The 19,765-nt window shown below is 45.8% G+C and overlaps 1 protein-coding gene across 2 annotated transcripts in view; it reads left to right on the top strand.

The window, feature by feature from the left end:
- TMEM50B (transmembrane protein 50B) overlaps positions 1-19,765 on the top strand; it is a 52,776-nt gene that overhangs the window by 8,553 nt on the left and 24,458 nt on the right. For both annotated transcript variants that reach the window (XR_012241794.1, XM_073617157.1), the window contains exons 2-3: positions 11,350-11,483; positions 13,877-13,989. Coding sequence is in view for 1 of the 2 variants with exons in the window: in XM_073617157.1 (XP_073473258.1) it covers positions 11,385-11,483; positions 13,877-13,989 (212 nt within the window). In the remaining variant the exon portion in view is untranslated. The remainder of the gene's footprint in view (positions 1-11,349; positions 11,484-13,876; positions 13,990-19,765) is intronic.

Genomic DNA, 19,765 nt, shown 5'->3' with positions numbered 1-19,765 from the left:
TTCAATACAGGAGGAATCAGAGGGCCCTGCTCATTAGAGCTTACAATCTAAAAGAAATATAAAGATTATTATAAAAAAAGTCGCACTGGAAATCGTGCGACTTTGGAGTCGCACAAGTAGCATTGGAGCCTTAGTTTGCTAAAACTATATGTATCACAAATAATTACCTTTTTTAATAAAATAAACCTTTTTTTTTTTTTTTTGCAACAATCCTTTGTTGCATCTCATTGCTGCTGATCTCCTGCAGCTTCCTAGCTGCCACTTCCTGGCTACATGCATTCTGGCGATGGCGTTTCTCAGGGCAACTTTCCTGATGCCATGTGACAGGGTGACAACGCAGGAGCACAACTAGGAGTCGGAGACAGAGCAATGTCTCAATAAGATAGCAAGTGCTGAACAGGGACTCTCGTGGCGTTAGTTAAATGAAAGTGGAAGTATTGAAAATGACATTTGAAATTACTTCAGCATGTTGTAGATTTTATGAGATTTTAGTGATTTTATTTTCATATGCTTTAAAGTTACACTTCAGTCAAACTTGAAAATGAGACGGTCTTAAAATGTCAGGAAGGATCCCCCCAGTACTGATCACACAGGTACAGTAACTAAATCCTTGTCACCCAATCACAGTGGAATGTGTCAGATGTTGATTGTCCAAGAACACAATGGAAAGGGGAAAGTCTGTGAACCCACTGTTCTAGTTGCATGATCCAGTCAGATTTTTTTGTTGACTTGATATTTCTGTCATTTGAGATGTCACTAGTCGTGCAGCCAGAATCCAGAGACCAGCTCACATGTGGGTAGGCAGGACTGTGGCTGTGTACCTCACTATGCCCTGTGGCTCCAACTGATACATCACAACAGGAACGGAGGGGAGGGAAGAGAAACAGGCCACTGGAGAAGTCAGTATGATAATTCAAGGAACTGGCTTTACAAGGAACCGGCTTTACAAGGAACCGGCTTTAGCATTTTTAATCATTCCACATACACCAAACGTAAAAAACATCCAGGATTGAAGTGGTTAAAACACTTCATTTTTTTTTTACAGCTGGCGATCTGCTTTTACGTAAAGTAGTCTGTGGGGCTCTACAGCCACCTGATTGCTTTTATGGTAGTATGAAGGGTTGCCCCCTTCCCCTAGGCCTAGGGGGAGCCGGGGACTGCAGTAAATGACTGGGATACCTAGATGAAGAGGAGATGGAGAAACATCCATTCTCTGATCTCCACTGTGACTAATACATCTGGAAACAACAATGATTTCTTTCTCGAACATCACGGGACACAGAGCCACAGTAATTACTGATGGGTTATATAGGTATAACTGGTGATTGGACACTGGCACACCCTATCAGGAAGTTCAACCCCCTATATAATCCCTCCCCCTTGCAGGGATACCTCAGTTTTTACGCCAGTGTCTTAGGTGATGGACGTGTAAAGATGTCCTGTGCTGAGCTCCAAAGGGAATATCCTAAGATCCTATACTGGGGCAAGCCAGGCAAACCGGATCCATTCAAAGTGTCTTTTCATGGCCGAATTGAATGGTAACCGGGCCTCGTGTCCGAAGAAACGAGGTTTTACCCGTAATGCTTCTCTTTTTAGAGAGCTGGACCCCGCAGATCAGAAAATGGCTTTAAACTTCCTAATTTCTGGCGAGGTGCTTTACGGTCCCAGAACTGTTGGATCCCCCTACTGATGGGGGCCCCAGTCTCTGACGGTTTTTTCAAACGGAGCCCACCGTGAGAGGTGAAGATTGGGTCTGTGTAAACAGCACCCTGCGGCTGGATAAGGTAAGAGGAGATTCCACAGAATTTTTGAGTTCTAGTGGCTTTTCTCCTTTAAGGTAAATGCATGCTATGCCTATTGTGACCACCGGGGGCTGCCAAGAGCACAAACCTACACATGCTGACTGTCTGTCTCAGGTGTTTTCATTGTTGATTATGTCCCAGCGTCTCAAGCAGGCTGCAAACAGGTAAGATGGAAAGGGGGATTTCTCATGTTTGAATGTTCCCCCCCAGGCTAGAGAGGGGCCACAGGGGTCTAGAAAGTGGTTATACCACCGGGGCTCTGCGGCCTAATGGCCACCATCTCTGAAGATAGCCGTTCAGGCAGATCTTGTTACCAGCCTCCCTCCCCCCCCCCCCCCCCCGATCCCCGAGTCGGCAGCGCGGGAAGCGCTCGTTTTTTCAAAACTCGAGGGGGGGGGGGGGGGCGGTAGAGGAGGGGGCGGGACGTCAGCACAGGTGCTTAGACTCCCACTCAGGCCAGCTGCAGGCTATTAAAGGCACTCTGTACAGGTGCACACAGCCTTCTGAGAGACACAGAGCTGACGGTCGCATGTAAGGTGGGACACAGGCATTCTCCTAGGCAGCATTTACTGAAGTAACACCAGACTGAGCATGGGGTAGCAAGGCTTTTAGCCAGACTACATCGCTCAGCGGGCTGTGTTCATTTGTATACCTCACACCTTGTTGCTTTGCACTATGGGTAGAAGAGGTTCAAGCACCCCAGGAACCAGAGACACTAGGGGATCTCGTTCAGGTTCTGAGGGCCCCCTGTCGGCAGCATCCTCCCCCCCTAAAGATGGGCCAGGGAGAGCCATCGGGGTCAGGGGCTACACCTGCTTCTGGCACTTCAGCCCCTGTATATATTACACAAGAGGTTTTTTCCTCAACCATTAATGGTCTAGAGGAAAGATTAATGGCCGTGATTACGTCTTCACTCAGTGGAAGAAAACGCACTAGGCTTTCCTCTGTTCCCCAAGACCCTCAGACAGAGGAGCTCTGGGATAAAGGAGATGAATCCCTTTCAGAGGTTCAGGATGGGACGGATGATTCCTCTTTGGAGGATTCAGGTGGAGAGGGACCCTCTGCGACTTCCCAAGAGGAGAAAGTCTTAGTGCAGATCCTCACTGGATTGGTCCGCTCCACATTTAAGTTGCCCATACCTGAAACTGCTAAAGAATCCTCTTCTGCTTTGGGGTCACTGAAACCTTTCCAAGCAGCACATGCTTTTCCTGTTCATACTTTACTTGAAAAGCTTATTTATTCTGAGTGGGATCACCCAGACAAACGTTTTTTTCCGCCGAGAAAGTTTTCAACACTTTATCCGATGGAAGAAAAGTTTATTAAAATGTGGGGAATACCGGCTATTGATGCCGCCATTTCCTCCATAAATAATAGCCTGACTTGTCCTGTAGACAATGCTCAGATGCTCAGGGATCCTGTAGATAAAAGGATGGAATCCCTATTGAAGGATGTTTTCTCCTTAGCAGGATCAGTGGCCCAACCTGCAGTAGCAGCGATTGGAGTCTGTCAATACTTAAGAGACCATGTTAAGCAGGTCATCAAAGTATTACCTGAACAGCAGGCCCAGGGGTTTGCTAACCTTCCAGCGGCCTTATGCTTTGTGGTTGACGCCATTAGAGATTCTATCCTGCAAACCTCCCGTCTTTCACTGGGGTTGGTGCATATACGTTCGGGGTGCGCATCTTCACTGGCCTCACGATTCGATTCGATTACGATTATCAGGTCCACGATTAACGATGCATCACGATTACTGCGCGCGGTTTTCATCCAAAAAATTTAAGTAGTCAGAAGAACTCCATTTTTTAAATTTTATCTGTTCTTAAAAAAAAGACAACACTCCTTGCATGTAGCAAAGTGTAAACAGTGCAGACAACTTAAAGAGGAGCTCCAGACTGCCCCCAAATGACTACAGGAGATGATCAGAGACTGCAGACATGCTACAGGAGATGATCAGAGACTGCGGACATGCTACAGGAGATGATCAGAGACTGCGGACATGCTACAGGAGATGGTCAGAGACTGCGGACATGCTACAGGAGATGATCAGAGACTGCGGACATGCTACAGGAGATGATCAGAGACTGCGGACATGCTACAGGAGATGATCAGAGACTGTGGACATGCTACAGGAGATGATCAGAGACTGCGGACATGCTACAGGAGATGATCAGAGACTGCGGACATGCTACAGGAGATGGTCAGAGACTGCGGACATGCTACAGGAGATGATCAGAGACTGCGGACATGCTACAGGAGATGATCAGAGACTGCGGACATGCTACAGGAGATGATCAGAGACTGCGGACATGCTACAGGAGATGGTCAGAGACTGCGGACATGCTACAGGAGATGGTCAGAGACTGCGGACATGCTACAGGAGATGATCAGAGACTGCGGACATGCTACAGGAGATGATCAGAGACTGCGGACATGCTACAGGAGATGGTCACAGACTGGGGACATGGCACAGGAGATGGTCACAGACTGGGGACATGGCACAGGAGATGGTCACAGACTGGGGACATGGCACAGGAGTTGGTCACAGACTGGGGACATGGCACAGGAGATGGTCACAGACTGGGGACATGGCACAGGAGTTGGTCACAGACTGGGGACATGGCACAGGAGTTGGTCACAGACTGGGGACATGGCACAGGAGATGGTCACAGACTGGGGACATGGCACAGGAGTTGGTCACAGACTGGGGACATGGCACAGGAGTTGGTCACAGACTGGGGACATGGCACAGGAGATGGTCACAGACTGGGGACAATAATGCAGAGTTGTGGTGTGATGAAGGCACATAGAAGACAATTGTATGATATGGACTTGTGTCACAGCGCCCCCCCTCCCCCTCTGTACTTACATGCTGCTCCGCCGGTGCTGGTGGCAACCTGTAATGAGCAGGGCGATCTGCCTGCTCACCATCTCCCCCCGATCTCCACTCCAGCCGCCGGTGTTCCGCCGGTTGTCACATCTTTCCTGAGCAGGGAATTCTCCCAGGAGAGCGCTCCGTACGTAAAGCTTTTACTAGTGTGTGTATTTTCCGCTCATGTGACTCTCGGCCGCGCCTCCCTCCTCTCACGTCTCTCCTGATGTCAGGGGACTCAGAGGAGGGAGGCGCGGCCGAGAGTCACATGAGCGGAAAATACACACACTAGTAACAGCTTTACGTACGGAGCGCTCTCCCGGGAGGGGGCGGGGCCAGACATCGATTTTTCGGGTCGCATGCATCGATGCCGCATCGGGGACACCCGAATCGCGATGCATCGATGCTGCGATTAATTTCAGCAGCCCTAATATACGTAGAATCCTATGGTTGAAAAATTGGTCAGCCGAAGCACCATGTAAGAAGCTACTGGCTGGGTTTCCATTTCGTGGTGCAAGGTTGTTTGGAGAGGACTTGGATAACTATATCAAGAGAATCTCTTGTGGGAAAAGCACTCTCTTACCTGTCAAGAAGAAGAGTAAGCGTCCCTCTTTCAAACGGACTCTTTCCCCAGCGCCGGGGGCTTCAGCCTCCAGGCAGTCTCGACGGCCGCTTCCATCGGGGTCCAGAGACAAGAGTCAACCCCAGGGACAAAAGAAGTCCTGGGGAAAGAAGCCTACTAGGCAAAACACTAAGACCTCTGCATGAGGGGGCGCCCCCGCTCACTCGAGTGGGGGGAAGACTGCGACAGTTCTCAGAGCTCTGGCAGGAGGACTTCCAGGACAGATGGGTAATCTCCACGGTAACCTTAGGGTACAAGCTGGAGTTTCAGGAATTCCCCTCTCCTCGGTTCCTCAGATCAAATGTTCCCAGAGACCCAGAGAAGAAGCAGTCGCTCCTTCTAGCGTTAGAGCGACTTTTGTCGCAGGAGGTCATTATGATAGTTCCCGCAAAGGACCAGGGATTGGGCTTCTATTCCAACCTTTTTACGGTCCAAAAGCCAAATGGGGATGTCAGGCCCATTCTGGACTTAAGGGATCTGAACCGATTCCTAAGGATTCAATCCTTCCGCATGGAATCAATTCGAACAGTAGTTCCCACCCTGCAGGGAGGAGAATTTCTGGCATCAATAGACATCAGAGATGCATATCTGCATGTGCCCATTTTTCCTGCTCATCAGAAGTTTCTGCGCTTCGAGGTAGGAGGGCGCCATTTCCAGTTTGTGGCTCTGCCTTTCGGGATAGCCACTACACCTCGAGTGTTCACAAAGATCTTGGCTCCTCCTCTGGCCAGATTAAGGGCTCAGGGTATAGCTGTCATAGCATACCTAGACGACCTGCTCTTGATAGACCGGTCGGTAGCCTCTTTGAAGGGAAACTTGAGGACCACGGTCAGGTATCTAAAACACCTGGGTTGGATCCTCAACTTAGAAAAGTCTTTCCTAAAACCAGTAAGAAGACTGGAGTATTTAGGTCTGATTATAGATACAAGCCAGGAGAAAATATTTCTACCCCAGGCAAAGATCACTGCTTTGAGAGAGCTGATTCTGACAGTAAGGACCAAGAAGGGTCCCTCAGTCCGCCTTTGTATGAGGCTACTAGGGAAGGTGGTGTCTTCATTCGAAGCAGTTCCCTATGCTCAGTTTCACTCAAGAATGCTGCAACACAGTATTCTGTCGACCTGGAACAAGAAGGTTCAGGCATTAGACTTTCCGATGCACCTGTCGCATGCGGTGCGTCAGAGCCTCAATTGGTGGCTCATACCCGAAAACCTGCAGAAGGGGAAATCCTTTCTACCGGTTACCTGGACGGTGGTAACAACAGATGCCAGTCTGTCAGGTTGGGGAGCAGTTCTGGAACAGGCTGCGGTCCAAGGGGTATGGTCCAAGACAGAGAGGACCTTACCCATCAACATTCTGGAGATCCGGGCGATACATCTAGCTCTAAAAGCCTGGACTATCAGGCTACAGGGTTGTCCGGTCAGGATCCAGTCCGACAATGCCACAGCAGTGGCTTATGTCAATCATCAGGGAGGCACCCGGAGCCGAGCTGCTCAAAAAGAGGTGAACCAGATCTTAGTCTGGGCAGAGATGCATGTGCCATACATATCGGCAGTTTTCATCCCGGGAATAGAGAATTGGCAGGCGGACTATCTAAGTCGCCAGCAGTTACTACCAGGGGAATGGTCTCTGCATCCCGACGTCTTTTGGGCCATATGCCAAAGATGGGGGGTTCCAGATGTAGATCTCTTTGCATCCCGATTCAACAAAAAGATAGACAGATTTGTGGCAAGGACAAAAGATCCTCTTGCATGCAGGACGGATGCGTTGGTGATTCCGTGGCATCGGTTCTCACTGATTTACGCATTCCCGCCTATTCTGCTACTACCACGACTCCTTCGCAGGATCAGGCAGGAAAGGAAGTCGGTACTTCTGGTGGCCCCCGCTTGGCCCAGAAGGACTTGGTATGCAGAAATAGTAAGGATGACGGTGGGTTCCCCGTGGATCCTACCGGTACGCCCAGACCTGTTATCTCAAGGTCCAGTGTTCCATCCTGCCTTACAAACGCTAAAATTGACGGTTTGGCTATTGAGACCCACGTTCTGAAGAGTCGTGGGCTCTCAGGTCCTGTCATATCTACCTTGATTAATGCAAGGAAGCCAGCTTCCAGGATGATTTATCATAGAGTCTGGAAGGCTTATATAACCTGGTGTGAATCCAGAGGTTGGCATCCCAGGAAATATGTCATAGGTAGATGGGATTAGAGATGAAGCTGGCCTTGAGTACCATCAAGGGCCAGGTCTCTGCTTTATCAGTATTATTTCAGCGGCCACTTGCTTCGCATTCTTTGGTCCGAAACTTTATGCAGGGGGTGATGCGTCTTAATCCTCCGGTTAAAGCGCCCCTAAACCCTTGGGACTTGAATTTGGTCCTGGCTGTGTTACAGAAACAGCCTTTTGAACCAATAAGTCAGATTCCTTTGGTCTTGCTGACAAGGAAATTAATTTTTCTGGTGGCCATCTCTTCTGCTAGAAGAGTATCAGAATTAGCAGCTCTTTCCTGTAAGGAGCCTTATTTGATTATACACAAAGATAGAGTGGTACTACGCCCTCATCCTAGTTGTTTACCGAAGGTGGTTTCTGATTTTCATTTAAACCAAGACATTGTTCTACCTTCCTTTTTTCCAGATCCCTGTTCTCCGGAAGAGAGATCTCTACATTCGTTGGATGTAGTAAGAGCAGTTAAGGCCTATCTAGGGGCAACTACTCAGATCCGCAAGACGGATGTTTTGTTTGTGCTGCCAGAGGGTCCCAATAGAGGACAGGCAGCGTCAAAAGCTACCATTTCTAAATGGATTCGACAGTTGATCATTCAAGCTTACGGTTTGAAACAGAAGATTCCTCCGTTTCCGATCAGGGCACATTCCACAAGGGCTATTGGTGCTTCTTGGGCAGTGCATCACCGGGCCTCTATGGCTCAAATCTGCAAGGCCGCAACCTGGTCTTCAATACATACATTCACCAGATTCTATCAGGTGGATGTGAGAAGGCATGAGGATATCGCCTTTGGGCGTAGTGTGCTGCAGGCAGCGGTACAGGGTCCTCAGGTCTGATTGCACCCTACTTGGTCGTGGTTCCCCCCCCTCAGGTAGCATTGCTCTGGGACATCCCATCAGTAATTACTGTGGCTCTGTGTCCCGTGATGTTCGAGAAAGAAAATAGGATTTTTTAAAACAGCTTACCTGTAAAATCCTTTTCTTTCGAAGGACATCATAGGACACAGAGGTCCCGCCCCTCTTCTAATACACTATATTGCTTGGCTACAAAACTGAGGTATCCCTGCAAGGGGGAGGGATTATATAGGGGGTTGAACTTCCTGATAGGGTGTGCCAGTGTCCAATCACCAGTGATACCTATATAACCCATCAGTAATTACTGTGGCTCTGTGTCCCGTGATGTCCTTCGAAAGAAAAGGATTTTACAGGTAAGCTGTTTTTAAAAAATCCTATTTTTGGCACTTCCAGTTTCCGAGCTAACATTCCCTGGCAAACCAGCGAAGCAGCTAATTAATTTTAATCTGTGCTTAGGTGCATTGAAGGAGAGGAGACATTTGGAGTCTAATAAAGAGGACCTGTCACCTGCCCAATACTATCATTTGGGGGGCTTGTTTAAGTGATCATAAAGGGAAAGGTTTAAAAAGTAAATAAATAACAAGACATGTTATACTAACCTGCGCTGTGTAACTATTTTGCACAGAGCAGCCCCAATCCTCCTCTTCTCTTGTCCACCGCCAGCGATCCTGCTCCATCCCCCCCCCCCCCCCCCCCCCGGGCTGAGTGCTCCCATAGCAAGCTGTTTGCTATGGGGGCACTCATCACTCATGCAGGCTCTCTCACGAGCCGCTGTCTGTGTGTTCAATTGCTCTCTCTGCTCACTGGCTGAAAACTGAGATATCAGTGTGAATGTCATAATGAGAGCAATAATTAGGGCCATAATAAATGGTTATCTCTACAATAATAACCTGTAGGCGATTTTAAAGCATCACCTATGAAAAATGTTAGGTATCGTAGTTTGTCAACCCTTCACAGGCACACACAAATCTTAATATGTTTAGTATCTATTTACTCAATGCAACCTCAATCTTTTTTTCTTTCCTTTAACGGGAAAATACAGTATTTATTGAGATTTAATACAGACAAAGAAAAGAATTGTACAATTGACCAGGGTACATAAGCTGAGAAACATATGTCCTCTATATATTCAGAAAAAAAATGAAGACATATCAATATATGCATGCTACAGTGGAGGTATACAGAATAGCAAAATAACCAGTGTAGTAGCAACTGATACAGGCAAGGTGTGTCGGAAGTAGGGCAGGGGAGGAGAGATATGAAGAAGGGGGGGGGGCATCTTTTATATTTTACAAAAAAAATGGTATTGTATTGGGTTTGTGCGCACTAAAATTTACAGTAATTTGTGTTTGTTTCATAAACGGCTACACAAATATCGTATGAAATAAAAAAAAAAAAAAATTGCAATAACCACCATTTTATTCTCCAGGGCCTCTGCTTTCAGAAAATGTTAATGTTTGGGAGTTTTGAGTAATTTTCTAGCAAAAAATGCTGATTTCAAATGTGTGTGAAAAAATAAAAAAATGTTAACCATGATTGCATTGCACAGCTTAGTTAGCACTCTGCCACCTTAGCTTAGAAAATGGGAATAATGTTTATTAGGAAAACTCATCAAACTTCTACCTCTTGGCACGCTAGATGTGGGTTAATGGTATGAACTGTACCTTCTTATGTATGTACACCACGGGTCTCCAAACTTTCTAAATAAAGAGCCAGTTTACTGTCCCTCAGACTTTGAAGGGGCCAGACTGTGGCCAGTGGGAGTAGAAAATGCCCAAGTGGCAGTGGTAAAAAAAAAATGCCCCATCACTAGTGTCAGTGGGAGGAATGGTGCCCCATCAATGGTATCGGTAGAAGGAGTTTTGCCCCATCCTTGGTGTCAGTGGGTGGAATAGTTCCCCATCATTGGTATTAGTAGGAGGATTAGTGCCCCATTATTGGTATCAGTGGGAATAATATTGCCCCATCATTGGTGTCAGTGGGAGGAATAGTGCCCCATCATTGGTGTCAGTGGGAGGAATAGTGCCCCATCATTGGTGTCAGTGGGAGGAATAGTGCCCCATCATTGGTATCAGTAGGAGTAATAGTGCCCCATCATTGGTGTCAGTGGGAGCAATAGTGCCCAATGGTTGGTGTCAGTAGGAGGAATAGTGCCCCATCATTGGTGTCAGTAGGAGGAATAGTGCCCCATCATTGGTGTCAGTAGGAGGAATAGTGCCCCATCATTGGTGTCAGTAGGAGGAATAGTTCCCCATCATTGGTGTCAGTAGGAGGAATAGTGCCCCATCATTGGTGTCAGTAGGAGGGATAGTGCCCCATCATTGGTGTCAGTAGGAGAAATAGTGCCCCATCATTGGTGTCAGTAGGAGAAATAGTGCCCCATCATTGGTGTCGGTAGGAGGAATAGTGCCCCATCATTGGTGTCAGTAGGAGGAATAGTGCCCCATCATTGGTGTCAGTAGGAGAAATAGTGCCCCATCATTTGTATTAGTGGGAGGAATAGTGCCCCATCATTGGTGTCAGTGGGAGGAATAGTGCCCCATCATTGGTGTTAGTAGGAGGAATAGTGCCCCATCATTGGTGTCAGTAGGAGGAATAGTGCCCCATTATTGGTGTTAGTAGGAGGAATAGTGCCCCATCATTGGTGTCAGTGGGAGGAATAGTGCCCCATAATTGGTATCAGTAGGAGGAATAGTGCCCCATAATTGGTGTCAGTAGGAGGAATAGTGCCCCATCATTGGTGTCAGTGGGAGGAATAGTGCCCCATAATTGGTGTCAGTAGGAGGAATAGTGCCCAAGGGCCAGATAAAGGCAAGCAAAGGCAGTTTGGAGGCCACTGATGTACATCAATGGAAAACTCTGGTGTTCAGATAACACTTTACTCTATCAGATGATCAGTTCTAGTACTCATCTGTTCCTTGTGGTGGCTGTATTGTTCTGCTTTATTCTGGTGTATCCCTCTTGGCTGACGATTGTTTTACTTACACAGTTGAAGAAAGAGCCACTGATAAGTCTCTGGTGAAAATGGCTGGCTTCCTGGATAATTTCCGATGGCCGCAGTGCGAATGCATCGACTGGGGGGAGAAGAGGAACACCATAGCCTCTGTTGTAGCCGGGGTTTTAGTAAGTAATACTCTTATGCACTCTGAGCAGTTACTGTACATAAGGGGGTGCTCTCCGTTCTTGTACTTCACTTGGGAAAGGAGAGGGCCCAACCAAGGCTCCAGGGATGCCATCCTGATACTGGAATCCCTTCCTAGAGGGTAAAAGACTTGGACCAAGTATGCAGGGCTAACATTTAAGAGGTTTTGCTTTTATTTCGCTTTCTTCTGACCGTCTGGGGACAAAGTGCAGCATGCTTGTCTTTCTATGGGGTCTCCAAGTTGAGCTAGTGTGGTCATCAGAGCGCCCCTCTACTCCCACCACTGTCCAACAATGCAGTTAGTAAGAAGACAAATAACCAAACAGTCTTGATTGACAGAGCTCGTCTCCGGCTCCATGCACTTCCTCAAGACAAGTGGGTGTTAATGTAGGTTAGCTTAGAGCAGTGCTCACCAAACTGCGGCCCGCGGGCCGGATCTGTGCCTTTGCGTCCCTTTATCCGGCCCTTGGGACACTATTTCTCCCACTGATACTAATGATGAGGCACTATTCCTCCCACTGACACCAAATCTGTAGTAATCATCCTCCCACTGACACCAAAGATGAGGAACTATTCCTCCCACTGACTCCATCGATGGGGCGTTATTCTTTTCACTGTTCTCATTTTCCACTCCCACTGGCCACAGTCCGGCCCCCCTAAAGTTTAAAGGGCATTAAACTGGCCCTTTCTTTGGAAAGTTTGGAGACCCCTGGCTTAGAGGGATTGGAGGGTGGATTTAGCAATAAATGTCCTAAAGGCACAGGTTAACCCCTTCCCGCCTGCTCCAGCGTTCTTGTAAACAGTTCAGGGCAGAAAGGACTGGCGATCATGTGACCGCTCTCCTAGTAGTCCCATGATCAGGAACTGGTCCCGCAGTCTGTAGCCTGGACCAAGAGCGGTCTGCGACAACTCTATCTTTGCACTTAGAGTGAGTAAGCTCTCAGCACATATGCATTGCTGGGCGGTCGATGTTGATGTGCAGCATCTGGGCGTTTAAAGCCCACCATTTTGCCACCGCACATATCCGGGGGTCGGTCGTAAAAGGGGTTAAAGGTATCCAAACCTAAAATCCACTATTTAATATTTGCTTCCTTTTGTTAAATATACCATTGAAATCATTTTGTTATATCTGTTGTGCAAAAACAATTATTATTATACGGGATTTATATAGCACCAACAGTTTGCACAGCGCTTTACAATATAAAGGGAATCGGTACAGTTACAATACAATTCAATATAGAAAAGGTTAGGAGGGCCCTGCTCATGGAGCTTACAATCTACAAAGGAGGTAGTACAAAAGGAAAATAGCTGTTGGGGGTGAGCAGATGGAGGTGATCGAAGTACAGTTTTTAGGTGGAGACGATGTTTCGTCAGATTAGGCGACCCGTCAGATTTTGTAACGGAAGTGATGTTCTGTTGCCGTCATCTTGCTACACCCTGTACTCATCCACAGTAAGGATACAGTGAGAAGGCGACAAGTGGACATCTTGTTACACCCACTGGAGTCTTGCATTGCACACTTATTTTTAACAGTAAACTCAGCTTATATAGTGAAATTCAGTATTTTGAAATCCGTCTGTTTTGATGATTGTTCTGTCAGATTAGCAAACCTGTTAGATCAGCAGGCTTGCTGCTGCTTTTAAAATTCAACATCTAAACAGTCAGACGAATTCTTACATACTGTATTTCACTATATAAGCTCAGTTTACTGTTAAAAATAAGTGTGAAATGCCAGACTCCGGTGGGTGTAGAAAGATGTCCGCTTGCCACCTTCTTGCTGTATCCTTACTGTGGACAAGTGTGGGGTGTAGCAAGATGGCCGTAACTTCTGTTACAAAATCTGACAGGTTGCCTAATCTGACGAAACAACGGGATAGGCTTCCCTGTATGAGTGTTTTTTCAGGGATCGCCTAAAGGCAGACCGGGTTAGAGATTACCACAAAGATCGGTATAGGTTCTGGAGAAGTCCTGGAGGAGGGCATATGTTTGCTTTAAATTGCAATGCTTGGTGCCACATCTGCAAAAAAGTCCTAACACAGACTGGCCGCACATTGATGTCAGCATTTTTATAAAACATTGTTCTGGATGTGCATACTGGAAGTACTGCCTGGGACTGCTCGAAATGCATCAGAGGCAGGCGGTACAAGATGGTTCTTTCAGTGTGCACGTCAGAACAATAAAGTTTTATGAAAATGCTGAAATCACCAGTGTGCGGTCTGTCTTTGAGATTGGGCCTTCCATGGGGAGTGTGGATGAGCTCCATCCATACTGCATCTGCTCTGCTTGAACACCCGGCATGCTATGTAAGCTTGCCAGCAGTGAAAAGTCTTAATAATACATGCCTTGGATGTTAAAAAAGTACATTTTCTTTCAGTTTTTTTCAGGTTGGTGGATTATGATAGATGCAGCGGTGGTGTACCCTACACAGGATGTCCTGAATCACGCTTTTCACACCTGTGGTGTATTCTCTACAGTGGCATTTTTTATGTAAGTTGATTTTCTGCAGAATGCTGTTCGCCATATTGGCATATTGGCCTGTATTTCATATGGTAAAGTCTCGGGAACCCATAACAGCCAGTCAACAGTTATTCTTTCTGACTGTACTGGACAGATGAACGCTGGAATCCCAGCATGGAGCCATGCAAGGTCAAATGCACCCTGTGATGTTCCACAGTCTGCTCGTATGAAGTAATGTTCCTAGGGATGAGCTCAGGTGTGTTCGGGTCCTAGTCTAAACCCATCTGAGCGATCCTGCCAGGAAGGTATCACTGTAGGTCTCATGCATACAGGGAGTCTGTTTAAAGTGTTACTAAACCCAAGAGCCTGCATTCACTATATATGGTGTCCCACAGTACAAAGAATATGAAAATACAATTTTTTTAGTAAATATAAACTGCTAAATACTTTTTCTCATCAGCAGTATATAGCAATCTTGTGACTTCTATCATTGTCTGGTTAAAGCTTGTAGGAGGAGTTTTCATTCTCCGCTGATTGTCCTATGAGGCTGCATGACCCCTGACCCTCTGTCTGGACAGTGCTGATTGGCACTGTGCTAGAGCTGGGCGATTTTCTCCCAAAAAAAAAATCTGCGATTATTTATTTATTTTTTTTTAAAAACTCGATTCATGATTCGAATAGTTTTTTTTTTTTTTTTTTTTTTTTTTTTGATGGACACCACGCTGGTCCTGAGGAGCTGCGGGCAGGATTTTTCAAGCGGGGCCGCGGCCTCAGCCTAGTCCGCGGCGTCCGGCCTCGCGAAATAGGCTGCAGCCGCGGCTTCACCTAAAAACTCCTGCCCGCAGCTCCTCAGAACCGGTGCAGTGTCAGCGCCTGTCCTGGTGAAAAAAAAAAAAATCTAAAAAATCGATTTGCTGAAAATTTGATTTTTTTCCCTAGCCCTACCCTGTGCTGATAACATGCACCCTCCAAAAAAAAAAAAACAACCTCTCTAGCAATACACACGAAACGGAGCATGTGCAGAGTGTCTCCAATGCTCTGTGTTTTCAGGAGATGGATTGGGGACTGTGGAAGAAGGGGCGGATCAGAGAAGACAGGATCTAATAGCCTTTTTACACAATGTGGAGGATTAACCCCTTAGGTTCCACAGTGAGTAACATGTATGCTTTACTGCATATACAGACTGATTTTACTGTTGTGGGCTTAGTAACACTTTAAGCCTCTCTGAAAAACAGAGCTTTTGGCAGAAAAATGCTGTTAACTGTTAGTAAAAGCTGCGTATTGCACACACTTACCTGTCCAGGGAGCCCACAATGTCCTCACCCAACACCAACCTGTCCCTCGGCTCCTTGCGGCTTCACTCCTGGTTCCCTACTGCCCATGTGCGAGTCACGCTGCGCGTTCTGAGTGGTCCTTGCTGTCTTCTGGGACCTGTTTGTCTCCCAGAAGACAGCGGGGGGGACTGAGGAGGGGGCCGGACATGGAGTAGATCACCGCGGATACTTTTGCAATCTTTCGCCGGATGTGGGAGCAAATATAGACAGATATCACCCCCGAAAGGTGCCAAATGTGACACTGGAGGGGGGGAGGAATCCGGACAGTGGAAGTTCCATTTCTGGGTGGAACTCTGCTTTAATGAAACAGTATACAACTAAGGGACTATCACAGGATCTCATCAAGAGAGATCAACTATGCCCATCATTTCCGCCAAACTCCTCCATTCATAAAAGCCGTACTACAACTTCTATAAATGGAAAGCAATCTATGAATGGAGGAGAGGCAAAATAATTGATAGGCCTGATCCCCCTAACCCATAGATCCTGTTTCAAGTTCATAGATTAGGAAAGGAGTTCAGGTTTTGAAGCATTTTGACAAGATGATTTTACAGAGGCAGGGGGCCTGACAGTATAAGTCACGTATGTGCCATTGCTTCAGTGACTCTGGCGATACTGGTGGCTCCTGTGCGCATGCGCGGGAGTGACGTCATCGCGGCTTTGGCCAATCACAGCACCGGATCTGCAATATCCTGAAGTAACCCCCGGGAGTGATGTCGCCGCCCGGTGCTGTGTACGGGCACCGCAGCGAGGGCTTCGATCTCAGGTGATTACTACATAATGAGCTAGTATGCTATGCACACTAGCTCTTTATGCCTTTGTCTTTCAGGTGTTAGGTTTTTTTTTTCTTCAAAGTGGGTTTACAACCGCTTTAAAGTTTAATGTAAACCCAATCAATAAAGTCTCATATAAGCTGTTAATTTTAATAATCACGCCCGATATTTTTTTTTATGCTTTTATTTATGAAGAAATTAAATAAACACATAAAAAGTTACAGAAGATAACAACGTTTTAGGTATGGTATAGCTACAATTACCCAATCATGAGATCAACAATGCGAAGGATAAGTGACTATTAGCAACTCTGCTGCATTCCAAGAATTGTTTGCAGAACAGACCAATTTGTCAATAGAAAGATATCACAGCTACATTATTAAAGTCCACAGAGTCACATGTTTTGTACAGGAAATTCAAGGTCACTGGGAAACAAAATCATTCCCGCAGGAGCTGTGGTGGTGTGTGGGCTTTTGTATATAGATAACACAGATTAAAATACTATATATTAAACATCAAATAATAAGTTTTAACCTCTTGCCAACCATGTAAGCATAGATGCAGCCACAAGAAAGGTGGGTTTTAATGGTCAGCCGCTGCACATATGCTTTCAGGAGGTTGTGTTCTGAAAGCGTATTCACCTTCTGCTCCCAGCACACTAACCAAGCTGGCGCTGACCGCTCACAATCAAGGCTTCTGATCAGAAGCCAGCGGTACGGCCTCCCATTTATGTGACTGCTGTGAAAGCCGCTCACATAATACTGAAGCAACACTACCTCCTGAGCATTAAAGTCCTGTTAAAGGGCCATAAATCTTAAGAGGTTAGAGAATTCCTGCAAGTGCCGTTTGAAGCTAAGCTGTCTGCATAACATAGTTGGAAATAGCCGCTCCAGGTGAGTTGAAAAGAAACACCTTGCAAGAATGGTTCAAGGGTGCCAGCACAACCCGTCTGTAGATGCACATCAAAGAATAGTTCCGGAACCGCTGCACTTCTCGAAATCCTTTATTGTATATCATAAAAACATCAGGGACACCATGGGGATATCACAGATGGAATATGTTTCATGCTAGTAGCAGCGCAAAAAGCACTGAAAACGCTGCTACGAGCATGAAACATGTTCTATGGGTGATATCCCCATGGTGTCCGTGATGTTTTCATGATATTCAGGAACTTTTCTTTGATGTGACTGCATAACACAGCCATGGCACAGGTTCAGAAAAACATTAGCCTTCTCTGGAAAGAAAAAAAAAAAAAAAAGTCCTCATGGCTCCAGAAGCAATACATTTACAAAAGCAAATTATAATATATATATATATGTGTATGTATATACAGTGGGGCAAAAAAGTATTTAGTCAGCCACCAATTGTGCAAGTTCTCCCACTTAAAAAGATGAGAGAGGCCTGTAATTGTCATCATAGGTATACCTCAACTATGAGAGACAAATTGTGGAAACAAATCCAGACAATCACATTGTCTGATTTTTGAAATAATTTATTTGCAAATTATGGTAGAAAATAAGTAACAAGCAAGATTTCTGGCTCTCACAGACCTGTATGTATATCTTCTTCTTTAAGAGGCTCCTCTGTCCTCCACTCATTACCTGTATTAATGGCACCTGTTTGAACTTGTTATCAGTATAAAAGACACCTGTCCACAACCTCAAACAGTCACACTCCAAACTCCACTATGGTGAAGACCAAAGAGCTGTCGAAGGACACCAGAAACAAAATTGTAGACCTGCACCAGGCTGGGAAGACTGAATCTGCAATAGGCAAGCAGCTTGGTGTGAAGAAATCAACTGTGGGAGCAATAATTAGAAAATGGAAGACATACAAGACCATTGATAATCTCCCTCGATCTGGGGCTCCACGCAAGATCTCACCCCGTGGGGTCAAAATGATCACAAGAATGGTGAGCAAAAATCCCAGAACCACACGGGGGGACCTAGTGAATGACCCGTAGAGAGCTGGGACCAAAGTAACAAAGGCTACCATCAGTAACACACTACGCCACCAGGGACTCAGATCCTGCAGTGCCAGATGTGTCCCCCTGCTTAAGCCAGTACATGTCCGGGCCCGTCTGAGGTTTGCTAGAGAGCATTTAGATGATGCAGAAGAGGATTGGGAGAATGTCATATGGTCAGATGAAACCAAAGTAGAACTGTTTGGTAGAAACACAACTTGTCGTGTTTGGAGGAGAGATAATGCTGAGTTGCAACCAAAGAACACCATACCTACTGTGAAGCATGGGGGTGGCAACATGATGCTTTGGGGCTGTTTCTCTGCAAAGGGAACAGGACGACTGATCCATGTACATGAAAGAATGAATGGGGCCATGTATCGTGAGATTTTGAGTGCAAACCTCCTCCCATCAGCAAGGGCATTGAAGATGAAACGTGGCTGGGTCTTTCAGCATGACAATGATCCCAAACACACCGCCCGGGCAATGAAGGAGTGGCTTCTTAAGAAGCATTTCAAGGTCCTGGAGTGGCCTAGTCAGTCTCCAGACCTTAACCCCATAGAAAACCTTTGGAGGGAGTTGAAAGTCCGTGTTGCCCAGAGACAGCCCCAAAACATCACTGCTCTAGAGGAGATCTGCATGGAGGAATGGGCCAACATACCAGCAACAGTGTGTGACAACCTTGTGAAGACTTACAGAAAACGTTTGACCTCTGTCATTGCCAACAAAGGATATATAACAAAGTATTGAGATGAACTTTTGATATTGACCAAATACTTATTTTCCACCATAATTTGCAAATAAATTCTTTCAAAAATCAGACAATGTGATTGTCTGGATTTGTTTCCACATTTTGTCTCTCATAGTTGAGGTATACCTATGATGACAATTACAGGCCTCTCTCATCTTTTTAAGTGGGAGAATTTGCACAATTGGTGGCTGACTAAATACCACTGTATGTATGTATGTAAATATATATATATATATATATATATATATATATATATATATATATATACTTACAAAATATTGAGCTGAAAAAAGGTGGCAATAATGGCTGATAAATTCATATAAATTAATGATATTAATTAAAATGTCGAACTTTGTACACAAAATAATTTTTTATATAAAATATAAATATATATACTTACATACATACAGTGCGGACGGAAAGTATTCAGACCCCCTTAAATTTTTCACTCTTTGTTATATTGCAGCCATTTGCTAAAATCATTTAAGTTAATTTTTTTCCTCATTAATGTACACACAGCACCTCATATTGACAGAAAAACACAGAATTGTGGATATTTTTGCAGATTTATTAAAAAAAGAAAAACTGAAATATCACATGGTCCTAAGTATTCAGACCCTTTGCTCAGTATTTAGTAGAAGCACCTTTTGATCTAATACAGCCATGAGTCTTTTTGGGAAAGATGCAACACGTTTTTCACACCTGGATTTGGGGATCCTCTGCCATTCCTACTTGCACAGCCTCTCCAGTTCTGTCAGGTTGGATGGTAAACGTTGATGGACAGCCATTTTTAGGTCTCTCCAGAGATGCTCAATTGGGTTTAAGTCAGGGCTCTGGCTGGGCCATTCAAGAACAGTCACAGAGTTGTTGTGAAGCCACTCCTTAGTTATTTTAGCTGTGTGCTTAGGGTCATTGTCTTGTTGGAAGGTAAACCTTCGGCCCAGTCTGAGGTCCTGAGCACTCTGAAGCAGTTTTCAGCTGCTCATTC

This window comes from Aquarana catesbeiana, linkage group LG02 (assembly GCF_042186555.1).
Source record: "Aquarana catesbeiana isolate 2022-GZ linkage group LG02, ASM4218655v1, whole genome shotgun sequence".
NCBI lineage: Eukaryota > Metazoa > Chordata > Amphibia > Anura > Ranidae > Aquarana > Aquarana catesbeiana.
Note: the sequence above shows the minus strand (reverse complement) of the source record. Positions and strands in the feature narration are given on the sequence as shown.